This window comes from Nothoprocta perdicaria, unplaced genomic scaffold, assembly GCF_003342845.1.
Source record: "Nothoprocta perdicaria isolate Ctin4 unplaced genomic scaffold, notPer1 scaffold_0, whole genome shotgun sequence".
NCBI lineage: Eukaryota > Metazoa > Chordata > Aves > Tinamiformes > Tinamidae > Nothoprocta > Nothoprocta perdicaria.
The window spans coordinates 9,834,730-9,853,589 of record NW_020454092.1 but is presented as its reverse complement, the minus strand read 5'-3'; the positions used below and the strand labels follow the sequence as shown (position 1 = coordinate 9,853,589).

The following is an 18,860-nucleotide window of genomic DNA, read 5'->3' as shown; positions in this document are numbered from 1 at the left end:
CTCTTCCCAGCAACATGAACAGATCAGCTGCTATATGATCAGATCAGTTATATGTAGATGTTGGACATCTCATCACAGCAGAGTGATGTGGATCTATAATTAGAGCTGTGCCTCTTTTCAACTTTTTCCCCTCTCCCTTCTTTCTTACAGGGCAGTAGTTAGGCAAGAGCTTTCTAACTGTGCAAAGATCACTACTCTAGAAGGAAACATTAATCACACAGTCAGTTCTGTACATAAGGCTTTAGGCTGCTAAAACCAACCAATTAAATAATAAAAACAGGGGAAAAACCATCTCCACAACATGGCTTTTGAAGGATGCCCATAGGGCAACATTTATTTGATGAGTGTCAGAGCCAAAACGTTCTGGTTGTGCTACTAAAAATGAAAGGAACTACCACTAAAAACGTTAAGCATAAAAGGAAATTTTTCCCTTTAAGAAGCTGAATAGTACAGATGCTTTTTTATCTAAAGTGCTCCTTTCAAAATCAAAAAAGTTTTAGAAACTCTTTTATGACTTCCACTTTGAACTTGCTACTACAAAACCATTTGGCTGATTTCTGCGACTCAAATTTTCCCATTATAACTGAATCTAAATATTTTAACAAGATTTAAGTCACACACTCTCATTTTAGTCATTTCCAAATGAACATGTCTCTAGAAAACAAAGTTAATTATACCTGTATCTCCATGCTGTTGTGTGAAAATATTCCTATCTGATATTTGGGGAAATACTGGGTCATAATATACTGCTACCATTTGCTGCACAGCAATTCTGCAGGTGTCACTGTGTCTGAGATACAACCATAGCACAAGCTAAAAAGGGAGAACACAACCCCCAAATAAAATATTATCTTGCATTGATTGCTCTGCAGGAAAGAAAAGGAAACAACAACAAAAATCAAGGTCTATACATCTAACCAATACTTTAAAAGGCAACTTAGCTATGAATTTTTCTTTCTTCCATTTAGTGAATTCCCTATCTGCAACAGCATTCTCCACTTGCACATAGAGCTTAAAGATTGGTCCTTTATTTCACATGGTGCCACATATTATTCTCCACAAATAAAGAGGAGGATTGGGAGGAAAGGGGGGGGGGGAAAAAAAAAAAAAAAAGGTGCAGCAGGACAGGAAGACACATGAGGTACAAAGTAGAGAAAGGAACAAATGACAGAGCAAAAGGAAGAAGAGATCAGCAAAGATGAACAACTAGGAAGAACAGCCTGAATGAGAGGGGAGATAAAGAAAATATAAGGGGACAGGTGGCATGAGGTGCAAGAGGGAGAAATGGCCCATCTCACAAGAGGCTGACTTTTTATATTTTGCTAAATTAAAGTTGAAAGACAACCACGGGACCCACAAAGATGCCAAAGTAAAGATGGTTTCATTCTTGTACTATAACTTTCATTAAGCCTTTCAGTGCCACCAGGAGACCGAAGCTTGCAAAGTACTGCGGCAAGCACACAGCTCAGGCACGCTGCTGCCACAAGCAGACATGTTTTGGAGATAAAAACAGAATAGAGTACATTTTCTCCAAGGTGACAGTGAAATTAGCAGAGCAAATTAAGAGTCTTCAAATTGAAAGCCCCAGGAATCTGAGCCCATATTCTATAGTGTACAGTCAGGTAAGATAACATGAGACAGATTGCAAACACAGGAGAAGTCTTCAAATACGTACCCAGTACCTGAACTGATGCAGGGATGTTCACAAATCCACGCAACCTGCTGGGCCAAAAGAGTTGCAACGTTTAGAAAAAAAGAGAACTTACCAGATTTGGAATACAGCACTAGTACGTTATTCCGCGTCCTGAGAAGCTTCTTGAAATCCTTGTGGTCACTTATTTTCTCTATGAGCGGGGACACCTTCAGCGAGGACAGGAGCGGCGGCAAGAACACCTAGAGGCACAAGAAACCAGAAATCTTTAGTAACGGCACCCACATGGAGAAACAAAAAGCAAAGACAAACTGCTCAAACACTTTTGAAATTGCCTTTGCCTTCTTGACAGGCTTGAGACGCACTTCCTTAAATCAATTATTGTATTGATTTGATCAGCAAAAGCCAAGAAAAGACAAATATGATTTATTGAAACTAGAGAAATATCGCTCCCAGAAAACATCCTTAAGTGGCAAGATGAGATGAACATCAAGAAATGTGTTTTTGTTTAAGAAGTTAGCTGCTTTACAAGCCTTTTCTCAATCAGATAAACACACCTGCATAAATGTAATACTGTCACAACAGAAGCAGCAAATTGCCACTTGGAAAGCACCCCTGCCCCTAGACCTTGGAGAGCTTTGCAAACCTGATCTCCACCCAGCTTCCATGGCTCGAGAGGTCTTCTGCTTGGTGAACAAGATCAAAATGACATCAAGCAAATGAAAGAAATGAAAACAGAGTTTGTGACCAGTCTGGTGCCCACACGAAGGCACCAACAACCACAGGCACCAGCTCTGGCTTCCCTGGCCACATTTCCACTGTTTTCACAGACAAGTCATTTAATCTCCCTGCACCTCAGTTCTGCATCTATACAAAAAAACCTATGTGGTTTGTTGCACCTTTTGCTCTATTTAGATTATGATCTCTTCAGAATAGAGTTCATCTTTTACTCTACCAGAAAGTGAAATTTCTAGCAAAATATGGCCAAAACCTCAGCTGGAAACTTCACTACCCATTTATACTGTAATAGTCTTTAATAATAATATTCCTATCCATCAAGCTATGCTGCCTCTTTTCTGCACCGTAATAAGTTCATGGAATCATTATGGAGCGGAATGATTATAGGAAGCTTACCTACAGAAATTATCTAGTTTACATTCACCTTATACTAAAGCTTTAATACCTAATTGCTTGGCTAAAAGCTTTAGTTCGTTTTTCTAACGCACACGAGCTTCAACATTTCCTTAATGACAGTACTAATTTTTAGCACAGCTCATTCCAAGCAGGGAGTAAAGTCTGTGTCCAGAGTGGATGTGAGAAAAGGAAGAGCAGGTTCTTCTTGCATGTCATGCACCACAGATTGCAGCACTCCCAGCAAGGCACTGTGCCAATGAAAGGCTGAATGCTCAGCCCTAGGCACACTATTTCATTGCAAATTCAGCTATTTGCAGACACCACATTGCTGAAGCTCAGAAACCCAAGCTGCCTCCTATGAAACACGCTGGATTGGGGAATTCTGGAATGCACGAGGAACGGTGAAGAAGCTACGTTGAAATGGCTGCAGTGCTCCAACGTGTCTCGGGACGCGCTTGAGAATTTGAAGTTATAGTCGGTATTACCATAATGTAAAACACAAAAGCACAACAGGCTGAGCAGGCTTAGCGTGAACAAGTTATCCCACAGTGCACATAAGACTCCCAACACGTGAGTCCCGTTGATGAAATGGTCTAACTGCTGAGAGGAAAAAAATCCCCACAGCACTTGCAAGTCAGTCACTGCTTCAGTATAAACGTGTTGGATGCTTCAACGCCACTGACAGACGCTCATTCTTTCAAAGGCAGATGTCCAGAGCTCAACCTTCATCTCCCGGCTGCTGCGTGTGCGTCACACGGACACTTCTCGAGATAAATACATGGTGGTGCCAATCAAAGGAGACAAATATAGTTGTGCTAAGAGAGGTGACACACGCACGCAAACTCATGCTCAAAACTCACGGCAATCAGAGGTTTTGCAGCAGGGATTAATTCAACATGGACTTTATGAGATCTCTTTAATCCAGAATTTATATAGATATTTTTAATCTAGGTGAAGAAGAAAAAATTCTAACTTCGCATCAAGACTTCGAGCTTTATGCCTTAACTCACAGAAGGCTAAAGCTGAACTTGGCTGAAACTGAGGAGGAACACAAAGGCAAGGAGCTGAACTGTTTCTTATTCCTCCCCTTTGGCTTAGCAAACTGGAATCAAATAAGGGTTATTGCAGTCTATGAACTCATTGCTGAGAAGAAAGAATTGAACTAAAAAGGCTACAAAGGCCACTTCTGAAGTAACACCAAATGGTACCAGGGACTTTGTTCAAAACATCTGTACACATTTCCCAAGCACACATATTCCACGTCTTTTCCAGATGGAAAGGCTGTTTGGCCAATTTCAGCTTTTTTCTTCTTATAACGGCAGAGCTATAAACCTTTGAAAAAACTGGATTCTGGAAACGACGACAACTTTAACTACTGCCTCGGCCGCGCTGCTGCTAGCGGGAGGCTCCCAGCACCCGCGGAACCAGCGGCTTGGAGGGAGAAGCCGCTGGGAGCACAGGTACCCGCTGCGACTCCCCACCGTCCCCGCGGTCGTCGCTCCCGCCATTCGCTCCCGCAGGGCTCCTGCTGCACCTCCCACGGTGCCAAAGTTTCCAGCAGGCACCAGGACAAGCACGGTGCTCCCGGGAGCACCCGCTAATTAAGATGAACTGTTAGCTGCAGTCTCTCCTGGTTGTAGCAGCTAAAGGTCCAAGCTGAAGGCATCGAGTTGGACAGAAACAGCGTTTGTAAACTTGGGAGGATTAGCTTGGTTCATGCTTTTCAGATTTCACCTGATGGAATTAAAGACTCTACCCAAGAATGAGGCAGCTTTCCCTCAAAGCTGCCTTGAGAACATGCTCCTTCACCACCAGCTCCATCGAAGGCCACCAGCGGCAGGTGGTCACACACAGAAGGTGCCAGGCCCGGCCATGGAGGACACGTCCTAGTGCAGAGCCAGGGCCGAGCGCCACCAGGATGGCACCTCAAAGGGCGGCAAGAGCATGACATTAAGGGGAGCTGGGAAGCGAGATCCCCCAAAGGGAGTCACGCACCCCTGGCACAGAAAACAGGCCCGCTGGCCTGTGTCGCGGTTTGATTCCCTGAGGAGAACCCTGAGGGCTGTGCTGCCATCCAGAGRGACCTGGACAGACTGGAGGACTAGGCGGCGAGAAACCTCATGAGGTTCAACAAGGGCAAGTGCAAGGTCCTGCACTTGGGGAGGAATAACCCTGGACACCAGTACAGATTAGGAGTGGACCTGCTGGAGAGCATCCCCACAGAGAGGGACCTGGGTGTCATGGTGGACGACAAGTTGACCATGAGGCAGCAGTGTGCCCTGGTGGCCAAGAAGGCCAACGGGATCCTGGGGTGCATTAAGAAAAGCGTCTCCAGCAGGTCGAGGGAAGTGATCATCCCCCTCTACTCAGCCCTGGTGAGGCCACATCTGGAGTACTGTGTGCAGTTCTGGGCTCCCCAGTACAAGAGGGATGTGGAGCTGCTGGAGAGAGTCCAGCGCAGGGCTACCAGGATGATCAGGGGCCTGGAACATCTACCATATGAACAAAGGCTGAGAGAGCTGGGCCTGTTCAGCCTGGAGAAGAGGAGGCTGAGGGGGGACCTGATCAGCGTGTATAAATACCTCAAGGGAGGCAGTGAGGAGGAGGGGGGCGGCCTCTTTTCAGTGGTGGACAGCGATAGGACTAGAGGAAATGGCTTCAAACTGAAGCATCGGAAGTTCCACAGGAACTTAAGGAAGCATTTCTTCACTGTGAGGGTGACAAAGCACTGGAACAGGCTGCCCAGAGAGGTTGTGGAGTCTCCTTCTTTGGAGATCTTTAAAACCCGCTTGGATGCGGCCCTGTGCCACGTGCTCTAGGTGACCCTGCGTGAGCAGGGGGGTTGGACTCGATGACCTCTGAGGTCCCTTCCAACCTTCGGCATTCTATGATTCTATGATTCTATGATTCACGGGGACACGTAGCCCACACGCTCTGCACAAGTCTCTGCAGAAGAGCTCACCACAAAGCTGCACCCTGTCAAGCACACGGCATTTTGTTTAAACCCAGGACACAGGAGGAGAGGAAATCATTAAAGAAGTCAGGAAAAGAGACAGTCTCTCCTGGGCAGGAAGTCTCTCTCTATTTGCATCAGGAAGTGCTATATCCACACATAGGGGATTTTATAAATAAGACACAAGCCAAACTCTCTTGCCACTTCAGAATCCTGAAGCTTTAAAATCTCTTCATAGTAATCACTGAAAAGTCGAGAAAAAACTCTCAATACTCCACCTGAAGGACTATTTCCTCAAGAGCTGCCTGCCTTGGCACCCTTCAAAGTAGGGAGTGTATAAGCACACCACACAGAGCAGCTGCGCCTGGTGTCCCCTGTGACAGCCAAGCTGAAAAGAAATTGCAATAAAACTGGAGGAAGGTCTCTCATTTCAGGCTGTCTTTGCCCACTACCTCGTGGGATGGGTCCTCCTCACCCACAGCTGGATCCAGGAACTGTAACCACAACAGTTCCCCAATGCCCTCAAAATCAGGCAGCTTTGGTGGAACCCTCAGGAAAAGCTATAGTTAGGGCCATGAAACGCAAATTCAGTAGCACTTGTAGCCTGGGGATTTTCCCCAGCTCAAAACCTCCATCTGAATTTATTTTCACAAACTGTATTGTGTAGGTCACACATTAGTCACATAGCTGCAGTGTTGGAGCTAAGATGCATCAAAAGACTCATATAAAACCAGGGTGAACTAAAACCTTCCAGACAGTCAACTCAAAACTGCTGAGATTTACTATTTGAACACAAGGTACAAAACCACGTGTGCTCTAGCTCTGTCTCTGCTCTTCAAATCACTGCATATTTTTAAGAGTGCAATGTTGCAAGCTAGGCAGAAGAATTCGATCAGCCGAAAGGGTTTTGTTATCCTTTCTTCCCCAATCACCAGCAATTCCTTACACAACGGCAGGAAGGTGCAAGAGCAGCAAAGCACTCACAGCCCCAGCCAGGGCAGAACTGGCACCCAAGACAATTCAGTTTTCAGAAAAAGAGAATACAGACAAATAACTGCTAATTACACTTCCAGGAGTGACACTTGTGTAAAATGTGCTTATCCCCAGGCCAAGCTTCCCCTAAACTTATGGAAACTTTTCATCAAGGATCTGAGAGAGAAGACCTCCTTTCTTAGGTTTTTACTCTTCTCAATCAAGAGGAAGACTCTACAGCGGGAGAAAAACAGGGCCATTTTTCAAGCAGGCACAGAAATATCTTTTCATATATTTCATTTATGATTCAATTTGAGTGTGATAAATCTTAATTGGAGTTCCCACACAATTCCTAGTTGAGTTGAAGAGTTATTCTCCACAAAAGCACCAGGACAGCACCATCTTTTGCTAAAGATAAGCAGAGTATCTGGATGAGAAATTTTATCAAAAACATGAAAAACACAGTAAAAGTTAAAAAGAAAGGAACTACCAGAGGAGTAGCTTTGTGCACTAGACAGAAAAACATCCTAATCTGGTAACAACACAGACTCCTGTTTCTAGCTCAAGAACATGAAATATGTATTTCCTTGGACACAAATTATGCACTGAAAAAATATAAACAGATACGAGCCTCGGAGTGCCTGAATTCATACATCAACATACAATTTTTATGTGCACACTAACACTTGAATGGATAATTAGCCAGACAACTTGCAAACCATTCGTCGGGAACAGCCCAAACTGTTGCAAACCACGTTGATTCCAGCACAATTACGCCTGGGAAGGAACACAACCTACCCCTACCACAATTTTAAAAGCCCATTTTACAGTAACATATCGATTTGAACCTCTGCCTTAGCTCTGGCATCCATGGACGCTGTTCTGAATTTGGGACAGCAATGTGCAATCCACTGTAAATATGATCAATGAGTGACCTTGTATGTATGAAATGGTCTGTGCCTGAAATGGTCAGGGCACTTGATGGGAATTTATCTGAATATCAAATCTGCCTCAAAATTCAGAGCAGTAATGGAGACTGCAGACCTTTTTTAAAAATAATTTTTAATATAATTTCATAATTAATTTATTTAGGAGAGGAACAATTCAGATTCTGGACCACACCATTCAGAAGAAAGCATCTGCAGAAAGGAACCCCAAACAGACGAGCAATTCCAAGAACAGACTGGATGTCACCTTTCCTGCATAGTCCTTGCATTAGGGTCTGTGCTTACGTGCAGAAGGTGGGTTTGGAGGAACATCTGCACCGCAGCGACCTGTTTTGGGAGCCCACAGGCCCGCAGCCAGGCCCCTGGGGCACACGCAGCTTGGGCTTGCCAAAAATACCATGTCTAAGGTATCTCCAGGTAAGGACAACAGCAAAACGAAGCTGTCGTTCCCCTTCCACGCAACTTGCTCCAACATAAAAAATACAAGGCGCTCAAATCCAAAGCCCCTTTGTTTACAAGGCCCAGAGCTTGATTGCAGATGTTTTATCTTCCTTGTTCATCACACCAGCCACTCTTGACCTTGTGCAGTAATTGCTTGCTTTGCACTCAGCAGCCCTCCCTCTGTTGCTATTTACATGCAGGATTGTGCTGCTTTGATCACTGAGCCATTTGTAACAAGTGTCTTCCAAGATGGATAGAGATAAGTAGGACAGTCCCTTGCTTTCGTTCATGATTAATATCCCAAATAGCTCTAGAAACATTTTAATCAACTCAGATGAGCGGAGACGGGGTTATCTCTGTTACCTAGGACTTCCAGGTGCTGGTCCTTCAGGAAAACCCGCTAAGGCTTCAATTTGGGAACGGGGATAGAGGAAGGGAAGAGGTGACACTTGGCTGCCAAGCTTCTGCATCAAGTGAAGCAGCCCTCCTGGTCCCACTGGGACCATAACGAGATCTCAATCTCTTCCTGTCCATAAAGCACAACCCACACGACCGGCAGCCAACTCGGAGCCATCTGCAAGCTCCAGGCAGAGGCAACTGCGGGGCCTACAGCCGCATGGGACAACCAGGAGCATCCAATGGGGCTCCAGAAGGTGAAGAGCTGCATTACGGACAGACAGCATCAACTTAAACCACACGCGCTCCACGTTCCTGCCCAGGATCCGGATCTGCGACTGCAGACACTCCCCTTGGACACATCTCTTTGTTTTTGCTCAGTTCCCATGATCTGCCCGGAGGAACACGCTCCCATTCACCACATAATTCAGATCAATTAATTTACACCGCTAGCCATTAAACAAATAGAAAGTCCCAAGAACTGCTGACACTTCCTTGTGGTGGATCATAACTGAAACCGGCAAGTGTCATATCTTCTTTTGTTCAAGAAGGCAGGCAAATTAAAAGCCTGACAGTGTCTTGGTATTCTTTAAACTTACTGAAGAATGCTACAAATAAGGCATTCAACTTAATAGGGTACTTGCAATGTTCACTTTCCAAATATAGAAGACAGCAAAAATACCATGACGACGTCAAGACTTGACTGGGCTCTACTGTTCATATTGTTCTTAAACACTGGGTTTGAAAAGGAATACAAGCCACAGGCATAATAGCTTGTATTAAAGGTTGTTACAAAGCTCTGTGTAGCAAATTAATTATATGGTTTATCATTGGTTTTAAAGTGTGTAGTGAAGGAAAACCCACACAACTATTTATTAATTAACAGCTAACTGTAATACAGTCAATTACTAACACTGACAAAGAATTTTTCATTAGGAATGTGTAGCTCAATTCCTCTTTAAACCAGGCTACGGGTGCAACACAGTGTAACAGCCTGTTTAATATACGTTTCAGATATCACTTCCCAACATATTTGGTCGGGAAACCTCAGAAACTCCGGGGGTGAGACTGGCATATATCATCTCATCCCTAGCTAAAACCCAGGTTTTGAAGAAGCAGGTAGGAGAGGCTATAAAAAGACAACAAACCCACTATTAATGTGCCTTATAAAGAAGAGAAGGTGAAAAATGGCACCTGAAAAATACTTTGTCTTATATTGCACTTGTGATTTTCAGTGCATGGCACAAATATTAACAAAATTAATCTTGACCATTTTTCTGCCAGGTGAGTAAGGAGAAGAAGCTTAAATTAAACAGCTGGAGTAACATTCACAGAGAGAGGAACGGATCTGCCAGCGGCCAAAGGGATGTGCAGCAGGGCTATTCGCCACTCCGGAGCTCCCTTATCCCACCGCACAAGCTCACAGTGTGTGAAGGAGCCCGTTCCCAGTCACCCAGCAAATACACTACACCACTATAAACTCTCAGATGGAAGGGACAACACCAAGGCAGCCACAAGCAGAATTACCTCCGTTATCTTTCTTCTGCAAGAGCTGTAAATCACTGCACCCTCCAGGAACATTACCAGCTACTCCCAGCTAGTAAAGTACTGAAATTTAAAGGCTTGCTTGGCTGTCACATTCCTCTCCCATTCATGAGACTGAAACAGCGCCAGATCAAGGTAAACCATAACTTACTTCTGAAACGATCCATCCCACATCAAGAAATGTAAGGCAATGGTAGTTTGTGATTCTGCCTGCACATTACACTGAATTTTTCCATTCACAAACCTCCAAGCACCCCTGCAATGAACTGCTAGTGTTGTTACCCCCATTTTATTGATGAGGAAAATCCACTAAGGAAAAGCAAAAGAAACGGCCCATGGTGAGCGAGCAGCAGAACCATTATCTTCTACAACCCCCTGCCCACGACATGGGAACACATCCCTGGGGAGAAACATCACTTCTGCCCACACGCTCTCATGCTTGAGGCAGGATTTGAGCCTCTCTGAAGTCAAGGAGAGTTGCAAGCCACAAATCCACAAGGTCATCCTCTAAGGCACAGACCTGCGTGACAAAGCTGGTCCCTAAGGTCAAGGTGCCTAAAGCAGCTCCTGGAAGGGAAGAGACGCTCCCAAACTTGAACCCCAGCCCTGACACCACAGAGACAGCACCCCAGAGGGCTTTAGAAAGACCTCAGCTTCCAACATCACCTGGGTCAGGAGGCATTTGAGCAGCCTGGTGCTCCTGTGAGGACAGCCTGAGGACTTCCTGAAATCCGTAAGGTCACCAAACCCTCTTGACTCATTTTCTGCCCTTAAGCCAATGCTCAGATGACTAACTGCTCCTTGCCACGTCGTTCTGCGAGAGCGCTCCGCCAATGTTTGTGCAAAGCAAACGTATCCGGGATGCGTGGCCGGCCTCTGCCAGAGGCAGGACAATACCTCCTGCTTTGCAGGAAATGGAAAAATCCCCCTTGATGGTCGTGAAATTCCCTCACGATGCCCGCAACAGCGCATGAGGTCCTTCAGGCACGAGACTGAGCCAACCCTTCGCTCCTCCAAGGAAGGGAAGCATCTCTGAAGTCAGACCACAAAGGGGAAGTTGTGGTTAAACTGCCCTTGCATCTCCCCAGGAGCAGCGGGATCGCTCCTGCGCCTTCCCCACGCTGCCCCACATTCACCGCGCCGCACAGGATCCTGCAGCCCTTTATCCACCCAGCTCTGCAGTTTTCCTTTCACAAACGCCTCGCACAGATAAGGCTTTCAATTCTCAGAAGCCAACTCTCTTTCCGAGTTCCTACTTTAAAAAGGAGCCTAATTTTTCAGAAGCTCTCAGCATAAATATCTGATATCCTAAGTGCATCACAGCACTTCCAGAGAAATAATCGTATTTGGGCACCTGAAGAATCTGGTATATTAGCCTCTCCTGGAGAGACGGAGCAAGAAAGGGCAGGGAGGAGAGACAGCATTCTCATTAGCCCCTGTTCTACCAAAAAGCATGTATTATCTTCGCTTTAACTACACATACTGAATATGCCCTGGTTTAACAGCCTCACTAGCTTTGCAAACATTGACTAAGAAAAATCTAAAAGGAGGCTTTGCAGTGTCACAGCTGCAGGCTATTTTTTTTTTTTAAATCCTGAAGTACAGCGAGTTACATATTTCAAGATGAAAAATCACACCTTCAAGTGCAAGATAATGCAAATTGGAAGAAATCATTTAAACTACTTGTACACGGCAAAGGGGAAAGAATTAGCTGAATCAACAGCTCAATGAAGACATCTGCTCAGCATGCAGCATCACAGAGCAAATAAAACACTGGGGCAAATTAAAGAAGGGGAAGAGAGAATAATGTGGATAAATCATAACGGCATCATAATTTCTCTTCCAATGGCAGGTTCACTCTGCTCATCTCATAGAGGGCAGGTCTGCGACACAGAAGGTTCAAAGAAGGGCAAGGAAAATGGTTAGGAATAAGAGATGCACGTGAAAAAAAAAAAAAAAAAAAAAGATTTATTTTATCTGGATAAAGTCTTCTAATCCGCAAAGAAAAATCCCTGGAGGGGATCTCACACCTCCAAAGGGAGGCGCAGGAGCGGCCCCAGCCCCGCGGGCGCTCTGGGGTCTGTCCCGACCCGCGTCCCGCAGCCCGCGGGGCGGCCCGGGGGGCGCTGCGGGCTCCCAACGCGGCCCCGCCGTTAATTATTAACCGGGAGGGCAGCCGGTGCCGCTGGAGCGCCGGGCGCGCGGCTCGGGAGCGCTGGAGCCGGGCGAAACCGCCCCGAGCCCCGACGTGCCCCGGAGCGGCAGCCCCGCGCTCGCCCCCCTGCCTCCACTGCCCCTTATTTTAAGGGAAAAAAAGGAAAAGGAAGGGGGGGGAGCAGGAAAGCTGCCTCGCTTCCCCGCGGACGGCGGCACCGGGGCGGCGGCGCCGCGGAGCTGCTGCGGAGCTGCCGCGGAGCTGCCGCGGAGCGGGGGGACGAGGCGGGACACGGGGAAGGGGGCAGACGAGCGGGACGGGGCGCCTCGGGGCGCCCCCAACTTTCGCGCAACTCCGTGGGCGCCGCGCGCTGGGGGGACGGAACCCGCCCCCGCCGCGCAGGTGGCGGCGCCCCCCGTCCCGTCCCGTCCCGTCCCGTCCCGCTCCGTCCCGTCCCGTCACTCACCGCCACGGCGAGCAGCAGCAGCGGGAGGCGCCCGCGGCGGCGCCGCGCAGCCCCCGCGCCCTGCCCCGCCACAGCCATCGCTGCGGGCTGCCGCCGCCGCTGCCACGTCTGGCCGCGCACGCGCGCTGCGCCGCCCGCCGGCCCGCCCCGCTGCACGCCGGGACTTGTAGTGCGGCCCGCGCGGCCGCGGGGCGGGGAGGGGGCTGCGCAACCGCCCGGGCCGCGGCGGCCTCGGGCGCGCAGGGAGGGAGCGGGGAAGCGACGGGGCGGAGAGCTGGGGGGAGCCGGCTGGGAGCCCCGGGCTGGGGGCCCCCGCGTGAGGACACCCGGGTGAGAGCACATGAACACCCCATGTGCGACCTGCACCACTGCAGCATGTGTGGGGTGTTCACCACAACACCCTGTGCGTGAGCTTCACCCCAACACCACACGTGCCGTGTTCACCATAACACCTTGTCTGTGACATTCACCACTGCAGCATGTGTGGGGTGTTCACCACAACTCTGTATGTGTGAGCTTCACCCCGACACCACACGTGCCATGTTCACCACAACACCCTGTGTGTGACATTCACCACAGCAGTATGTGTGGGGTGTTCACCACAACAGCCGGTGTGTGAGCTTCACCCCAACACCATATGTGTGATGTTCACCACAACACCATGTGTGAAATTCACCACGGCACGGGTGTGACGTTCACCACAACACCATGTGTGGCATTCAACACAACGCTGTGTGTGTGACGTTCACCACAACACCCTGTGTGTGGTGTTCACCACAATGCCGTGCGTGTGACATTCACCACGATCTCCCTATCCGAACGGCTGTATCCACATGAGGAACCAAGCCTGTGTCCCAGGCTGGACTGCTCATGGCTCTGCTGAGCATCCACGTCTCACTAGTGACCTCGGTGTGTGAGTGGGTCGGTCACGTTGCCACTGGCTTCCCAGGCAGGAGGACTCCTCACCTCCGGCCCAGCAACCATGCAGAATTCCTCCTTGGCTCTGCAACGTCAAGGAAAACCAAAGGCATCCTTTAGAGTCTGATCCTTACGGCTCACTGTCGCCAGAGCATCCGACTAAGAGGTTGGCTTCAAGGGAGCAATTTGTAGATCCGCACAGCTGACTGATCACTTCAAGCAGTCATCATGAAAACTGAATATCACTGACATTAACAAGTCCCCTGGCAGAGCTGTAATTTGGCAAAGCAGAAACACACGTAGGGAAAGTTATTCCTATTAGCGTTTACACTTTTGTGGCATCTTTTTCTTGTGGCAGGAGCAATGCACCCTTTCCTGTCACAGCTGGATAACCTTCAGCAAATCATTTCACAATTCTATGCCTCACTTGCTGTTTGCAGAAGGCCTCAGTTATCCAGCCTTAAAATGGGGTTAGTAATACTTAGCTTCTCCATAAAATGCCAGTGAATCTACACAACGGGCACAGCCTTGGAGCCGTTAGACTGAGTTTAGGAAGCACGGCTGGAGAGAGACTTAAAGGAAAGGGAACAGTAGGAATCTTTTCACACAGCAATGGAAAGACCCCAAACTAATCAGCCTTTTCCCCCAAGTATCTGCACCTGGAAGGCATATACTATGGATCTCTATCTGCACTCCCATTTTGTGCCCTAAAAACGTACTGGGAGTACTGAGAGGGGGGTCTGTGCTGGTCACTGCCATCACTGGTGCCAGCTCTCCAAGCTGCAATACTCGGCAGACCAGCAATGGGCTCAGGTCCCCACTTGAAGCCCATTCCAAATAAGCCATGAGGAATAGGTAACCCCTTCCAGATGCTGTTCACATCACATCCCTAGCTTGAGCTGAAAGGCTTCTCCATGCAGCTATCCTGCCTCATTCTCTAGTCTCAGCAGGATATCCAGCCCTGAAAGACTGTTTGAATCCTCCTGCGACTCTTTTGTGTGGAAAATTGTTACATCTTCTGACGCTCTGTATCACAGTCTCTGCTGTTAAACAATACAAAAGTCATCTCAATGTGGTAGGTTTTCTGCACTGTGTCATCGTGCTGCAGGATGTGCTGCCATTGTGGTAGGAGAGGATAAAATGCTGGGACATGGTTGTTTTCTGACAGAAATACATTTTTATCCTAATGGCAAGGGGAAATGTTCTCAGGAAGAAAGAGAAAAAGGAAGAAAGAGAAAAGAAAGACAAGTTATTTCAAACTGTGTTTCAGAAAGAATTATACCAAAAAATCCAGCTTATGAAACTGCCACTCTTACATACAAAACAATAGGAAAAGGGTATCCATGTAATAACTGCAGCTTTTTTCTTTCAGTTTGGCCAATAATTTGTATTGACATGACATGCATTGCCAAAATTTAAAAGACAAGATCATTGAGCATCTGTTTCAGGTCAAAATAATATATCAAGTATCAGCTCTGGACAGGGCTTTATGCAGTAGCAACTACTTAATCAATCCAGTCGTGCATTGCTAATAAACTCATTACAGTGGTTTCTGAGTGTGCCACTTGCCAGCATCCTAAGTTTTACTTCATCTCTACTTGACATTATTATCATATGCTCCCTGCCTCTCCATTATACAAATACCTAATATTTGTATTTGGCATCTCAGATCACCATGAAAGCATTTATTGATTCACCACTGTGAGGCAAGAGAGAATTACTGCCCCCAGATTATAGATCAGAAAACAGTGGTAGAGAGATTACAGGATTTGCCCAAGACTGTAAAGCCAGACAGATTCAGATCAGGATTATTTCCAGAGTTTGTGTCGGGATTGCTAATCCTTACTTGTCTGTCTAAATCAAAACACCTATTTACCATGAATAAAACCCACAACTGGAAGGACAGTAAGTATATCTGTAAGGAATGACACCGCCACTTTTTCGTGTGTGTTGCTGCTTTATTTACAAGGCTTTTCCCTTTGTTCTTTTTTTAACCTGAACAAGTTTCTAATAACCTCTTGTCAAATGGTAGAACAAGTCCCTTCACTGCAGAAATGACAGCACAGCAGCTAGGAAAAGATACAAACACCCTGCAAATCAAACTGGATCCAAGGGCCATGCAGTCAGTACTGGGACCTCCAAACTGCATAGCATGTGCCCAAAATGAAAGCAAGATTCCTTCACTGTCTTCAAATTTGGAAAGCTGTCCTTTCTTTGAGCACTGTCTCTTTCTTCCTTCAGTTCAGCTTCTGCCAGCTGGTTTTGATGTGTGGGCTTAGCTCTTCCGAGCTAAGCTTTGTGACATCTGCGTCGTGGCACTGATTGCATGAGCTGGAAAGAGACATACGAGCTGGTTGTCATCATCAGATTGATGGTATCGTAGCCGTTGGCTCCTGCTGACCTTTCCAGCAGCTCTTCCGTGCATGATGAGAAGAGACAGGACCAGCCCCTGCAGGCCCTCGCATGGGAGTGGGCTTGGAGAAGAGGCACAGCTGTACACGGCCGCTCTGCAAGCGAGGTCTGTCCGAGGCGAGGGCCCCCGTCAGCCTTCCTCTCCTCCAGCCTCCTCAGCACCTGCTGAGCACATCCATGCGTGTGAGCTAACAAATTCCATGGCAGAGCAGTAGCACGCCAAAATCAGAGATGGAAAAGCGCAGCTGTTACATGTAGGGTTGTTCCTTCAGTCAAACATCCTAGCATTACAGTTTTGCATAAGACTTTTTTACCTGATTTTGCTAACAGCACAAATATATCCTGACTCTCAGAGGACTGCAGTCTGTGCTTTTCACCTGATGTGCTCGCTGCAGTCAGCAGGAATGGCAGGAAGGCAAATCAAGGCAGAGCTTCAACCAAATGCTTCCCGTTAATGAGCTGTAGGGTTATCTGGCTGTATGTGGCCATATAACTCAGTGCTTCCATTTTCTGCATTACACCCCGTTACGTTTCTGAGGTCTTGAGGGACTGTGAACTTTTTGTACAGACCATGCACAACACAAAGAAGAAATACACACATGCTGTGCACTTTCATGGGAATCTTACTTTTGTACTTTATTGTTGTTGTTTTCTTTAGTCTAGAATCCAAGTACTTTTGGGCTATAGGTAGACAGTTACTCTTTATATATATGAGGGAAAAAATGGTAGGTACTGCAAGAGTCAGTTCCAAATATTTCCTCCTAGAAATTTTCCATTACCGTTTTTATTGCTTGCTGAGGTCTGCCTGTCCCCTTACATTTAAGTGGCCCTACTGCTAAAAACACTGTAGTTTCTTTCACTGAATATCCAAAGCCGGGTATAATGTGTTCCTGAGTAACATAAAAACCTTCTATAGTTATGGGCACCTTGCTGGCAGGCAGTGGATAATTTATGTCTTTCAGTTACCTGCCGAGAGAGAGGTTTAAACAAGACTAAAACAACCGCTGGAATGTGGCTGTTGTGCGGGGACTGCAGCACCGCTGCGAGCTTCCAAAGGGCTGCACTCAAGACAGTTTCCTAGAGATTTGCAGAATCTTTATAAATATTTTCAGGCTGTTTTACCTTTAATGCATCATCACAGAGGGGTTGAGCACTGAGGAGATTAAGGAGGCTGAGATTCGAGTCTTAGTCCATGCACAGCTCAAACATAGGATTCCTGCATGTGGGTTTGTGTGTTGTATGACTTACTGGAGGGGTGACATCTCTACCTGTAAAACAGAAATAGGTCCATTGTGGGGCTTGAATAACCCCCTGGATGGTGGTGGCACCCACATGCTCTAGTCACAGGGGCCAGCTGGCTACTTTAGAGCAATATAGGTCTCTTTTCTGGTGGTGAAATGTTTGCCTTCAATACACAAGTTCACATACAAGACCAGGTCTGCCGCGCTGCTCAGAAGTACCTCGGGCTCACAGTTTGCAGCAGAGAAGTAAATGGAGCTCCTCCTGTGAATACAGTGATTATGGTCTGGGCACACAAAATATTCATCCATATGAAGGACTAAATATAAAGATAGGTATATAAGGATATTACCAAAATATTGGTTGGTGTAAAAGGTGTTTGCTCTGCTAGCCTCAGTCTCATCCATCAGCTCAGCTACATCCATCTACAGTAGCTGAGCATTTGACTCCATATTACATCAAAAATGTGTTTGTAGTCAACCATCAGCATATGTTTGCTGCAGATAATGTCCTACTAAAATATTTTTCATATACCTAGCCTATGAAAATATATCCACTATATGCAATGTATACACATTCAGTAGTGTTTCACTTCTGAATAAAGACAGAAAAATGCCTTTTTATACATGAGTATGAACACATATGTGCACACAGATACATGGCATATATTAAATTAGGGAGATATTTTGTGGAGGTTTCTTTGATTATATGAAATCACATAATTACCGAGTCTATATGTTTGATATTTTCTTCCCTTTTTCATTTTTCCTAGTGTTAATTTGTGTGATTAAAGGACTGTCTGAGCTCAAAATGAGCACCCACAATTAAGCATATGACTAAGCAGTCACTAGGTGCTGCATGCAACAATACAGACTTCAGTGAGAGGGATTTTCTTCTCTCTTTGCAAGGGCCGCTACTCTTAACCATATGAAAAAAGCTGCTTCACGGTAAAGCTGGTATTAAAAAAAACCTTATGCTCAAATCCCGTGGCTTTCTGAAGTTCTGTAGTAATAGTAATTTAGCAATTCAGTGAGGAATTTACCAGGTTCTTAGAATTTTCTCTCTCTAAGCCCCTTTCCCTCCTGCATATTGTAATAACTCATCTTTCAGTAAGGAAACACCACAAAGACTGCGGCACAGGAAAAGAGATTGTGGAAGAAACAGGGAGCGAGAGGGAATAAGGTCTTGATCCAAACCCCTTTGAAGGTAATGGATTGACTTCAGCAGCTTTAGTTCGAGCCCCAGCTGTCAGGCAGGAAAGGCAGCAACGGAACAAGGGAAAGAGTTGAGAAACAACAGTAAACAAAGGAGGCAGAAAGAAAAAACAGTGAAGTCAAAAGGAAGAAACCCAAAAGGGGAAAGGATGGAGTGACGAGGGAAGGGAGGCAGAGGGATGTGAGAGTGGATACCACTAAAGCATCAACAGGGAACATCAAGAAAGAAACTGCAGTGAAATATCCCTCACATGGGTTGTGCAGGGAGAGGCAACAGGCTCTTGCAATTGCTAATGAGTCAGGTCATTAGCAAGTATTTTTTCTCAGTTTCTCTCTTGTCACATGCATGCACTTGGTGATGGGAGGTTCCTCAGCTGCATTTGTAAAACACTGAGATTTACAGTCTCAACCGGAAAA

General features: G+C 46.5%; 1 protein-coding gene across 1 annotated transcript in view; it reads right to left on the bottom strand.

Moving 5' to 3' along the window:
- The window catches only part of PDIA5 (protein disulfide isomerase family A member 5), a gene marked incomplete at its 5' end in the record, with an annotated part of 94,581 nt that extends 81,891 nt beyond the window's left edge, over positions 1–12,690 (bottom strand). The window contains 2 exons of the mRNA XM_026045726.1: positions 1,767–1,893; positions 12,661–12,690. Coding sequence (XP_025901511.1) covers positions 1,767–1,893; positions 12,661–12,690 — 157 coding nt within the window. The remainder of the gene's footprint in view (positions 1–1,766; positions 1,894–12,660) is intronic.
- Between the last annotated feature and the right edge of the window lie 6,170 nt (positions 12,691–18,860).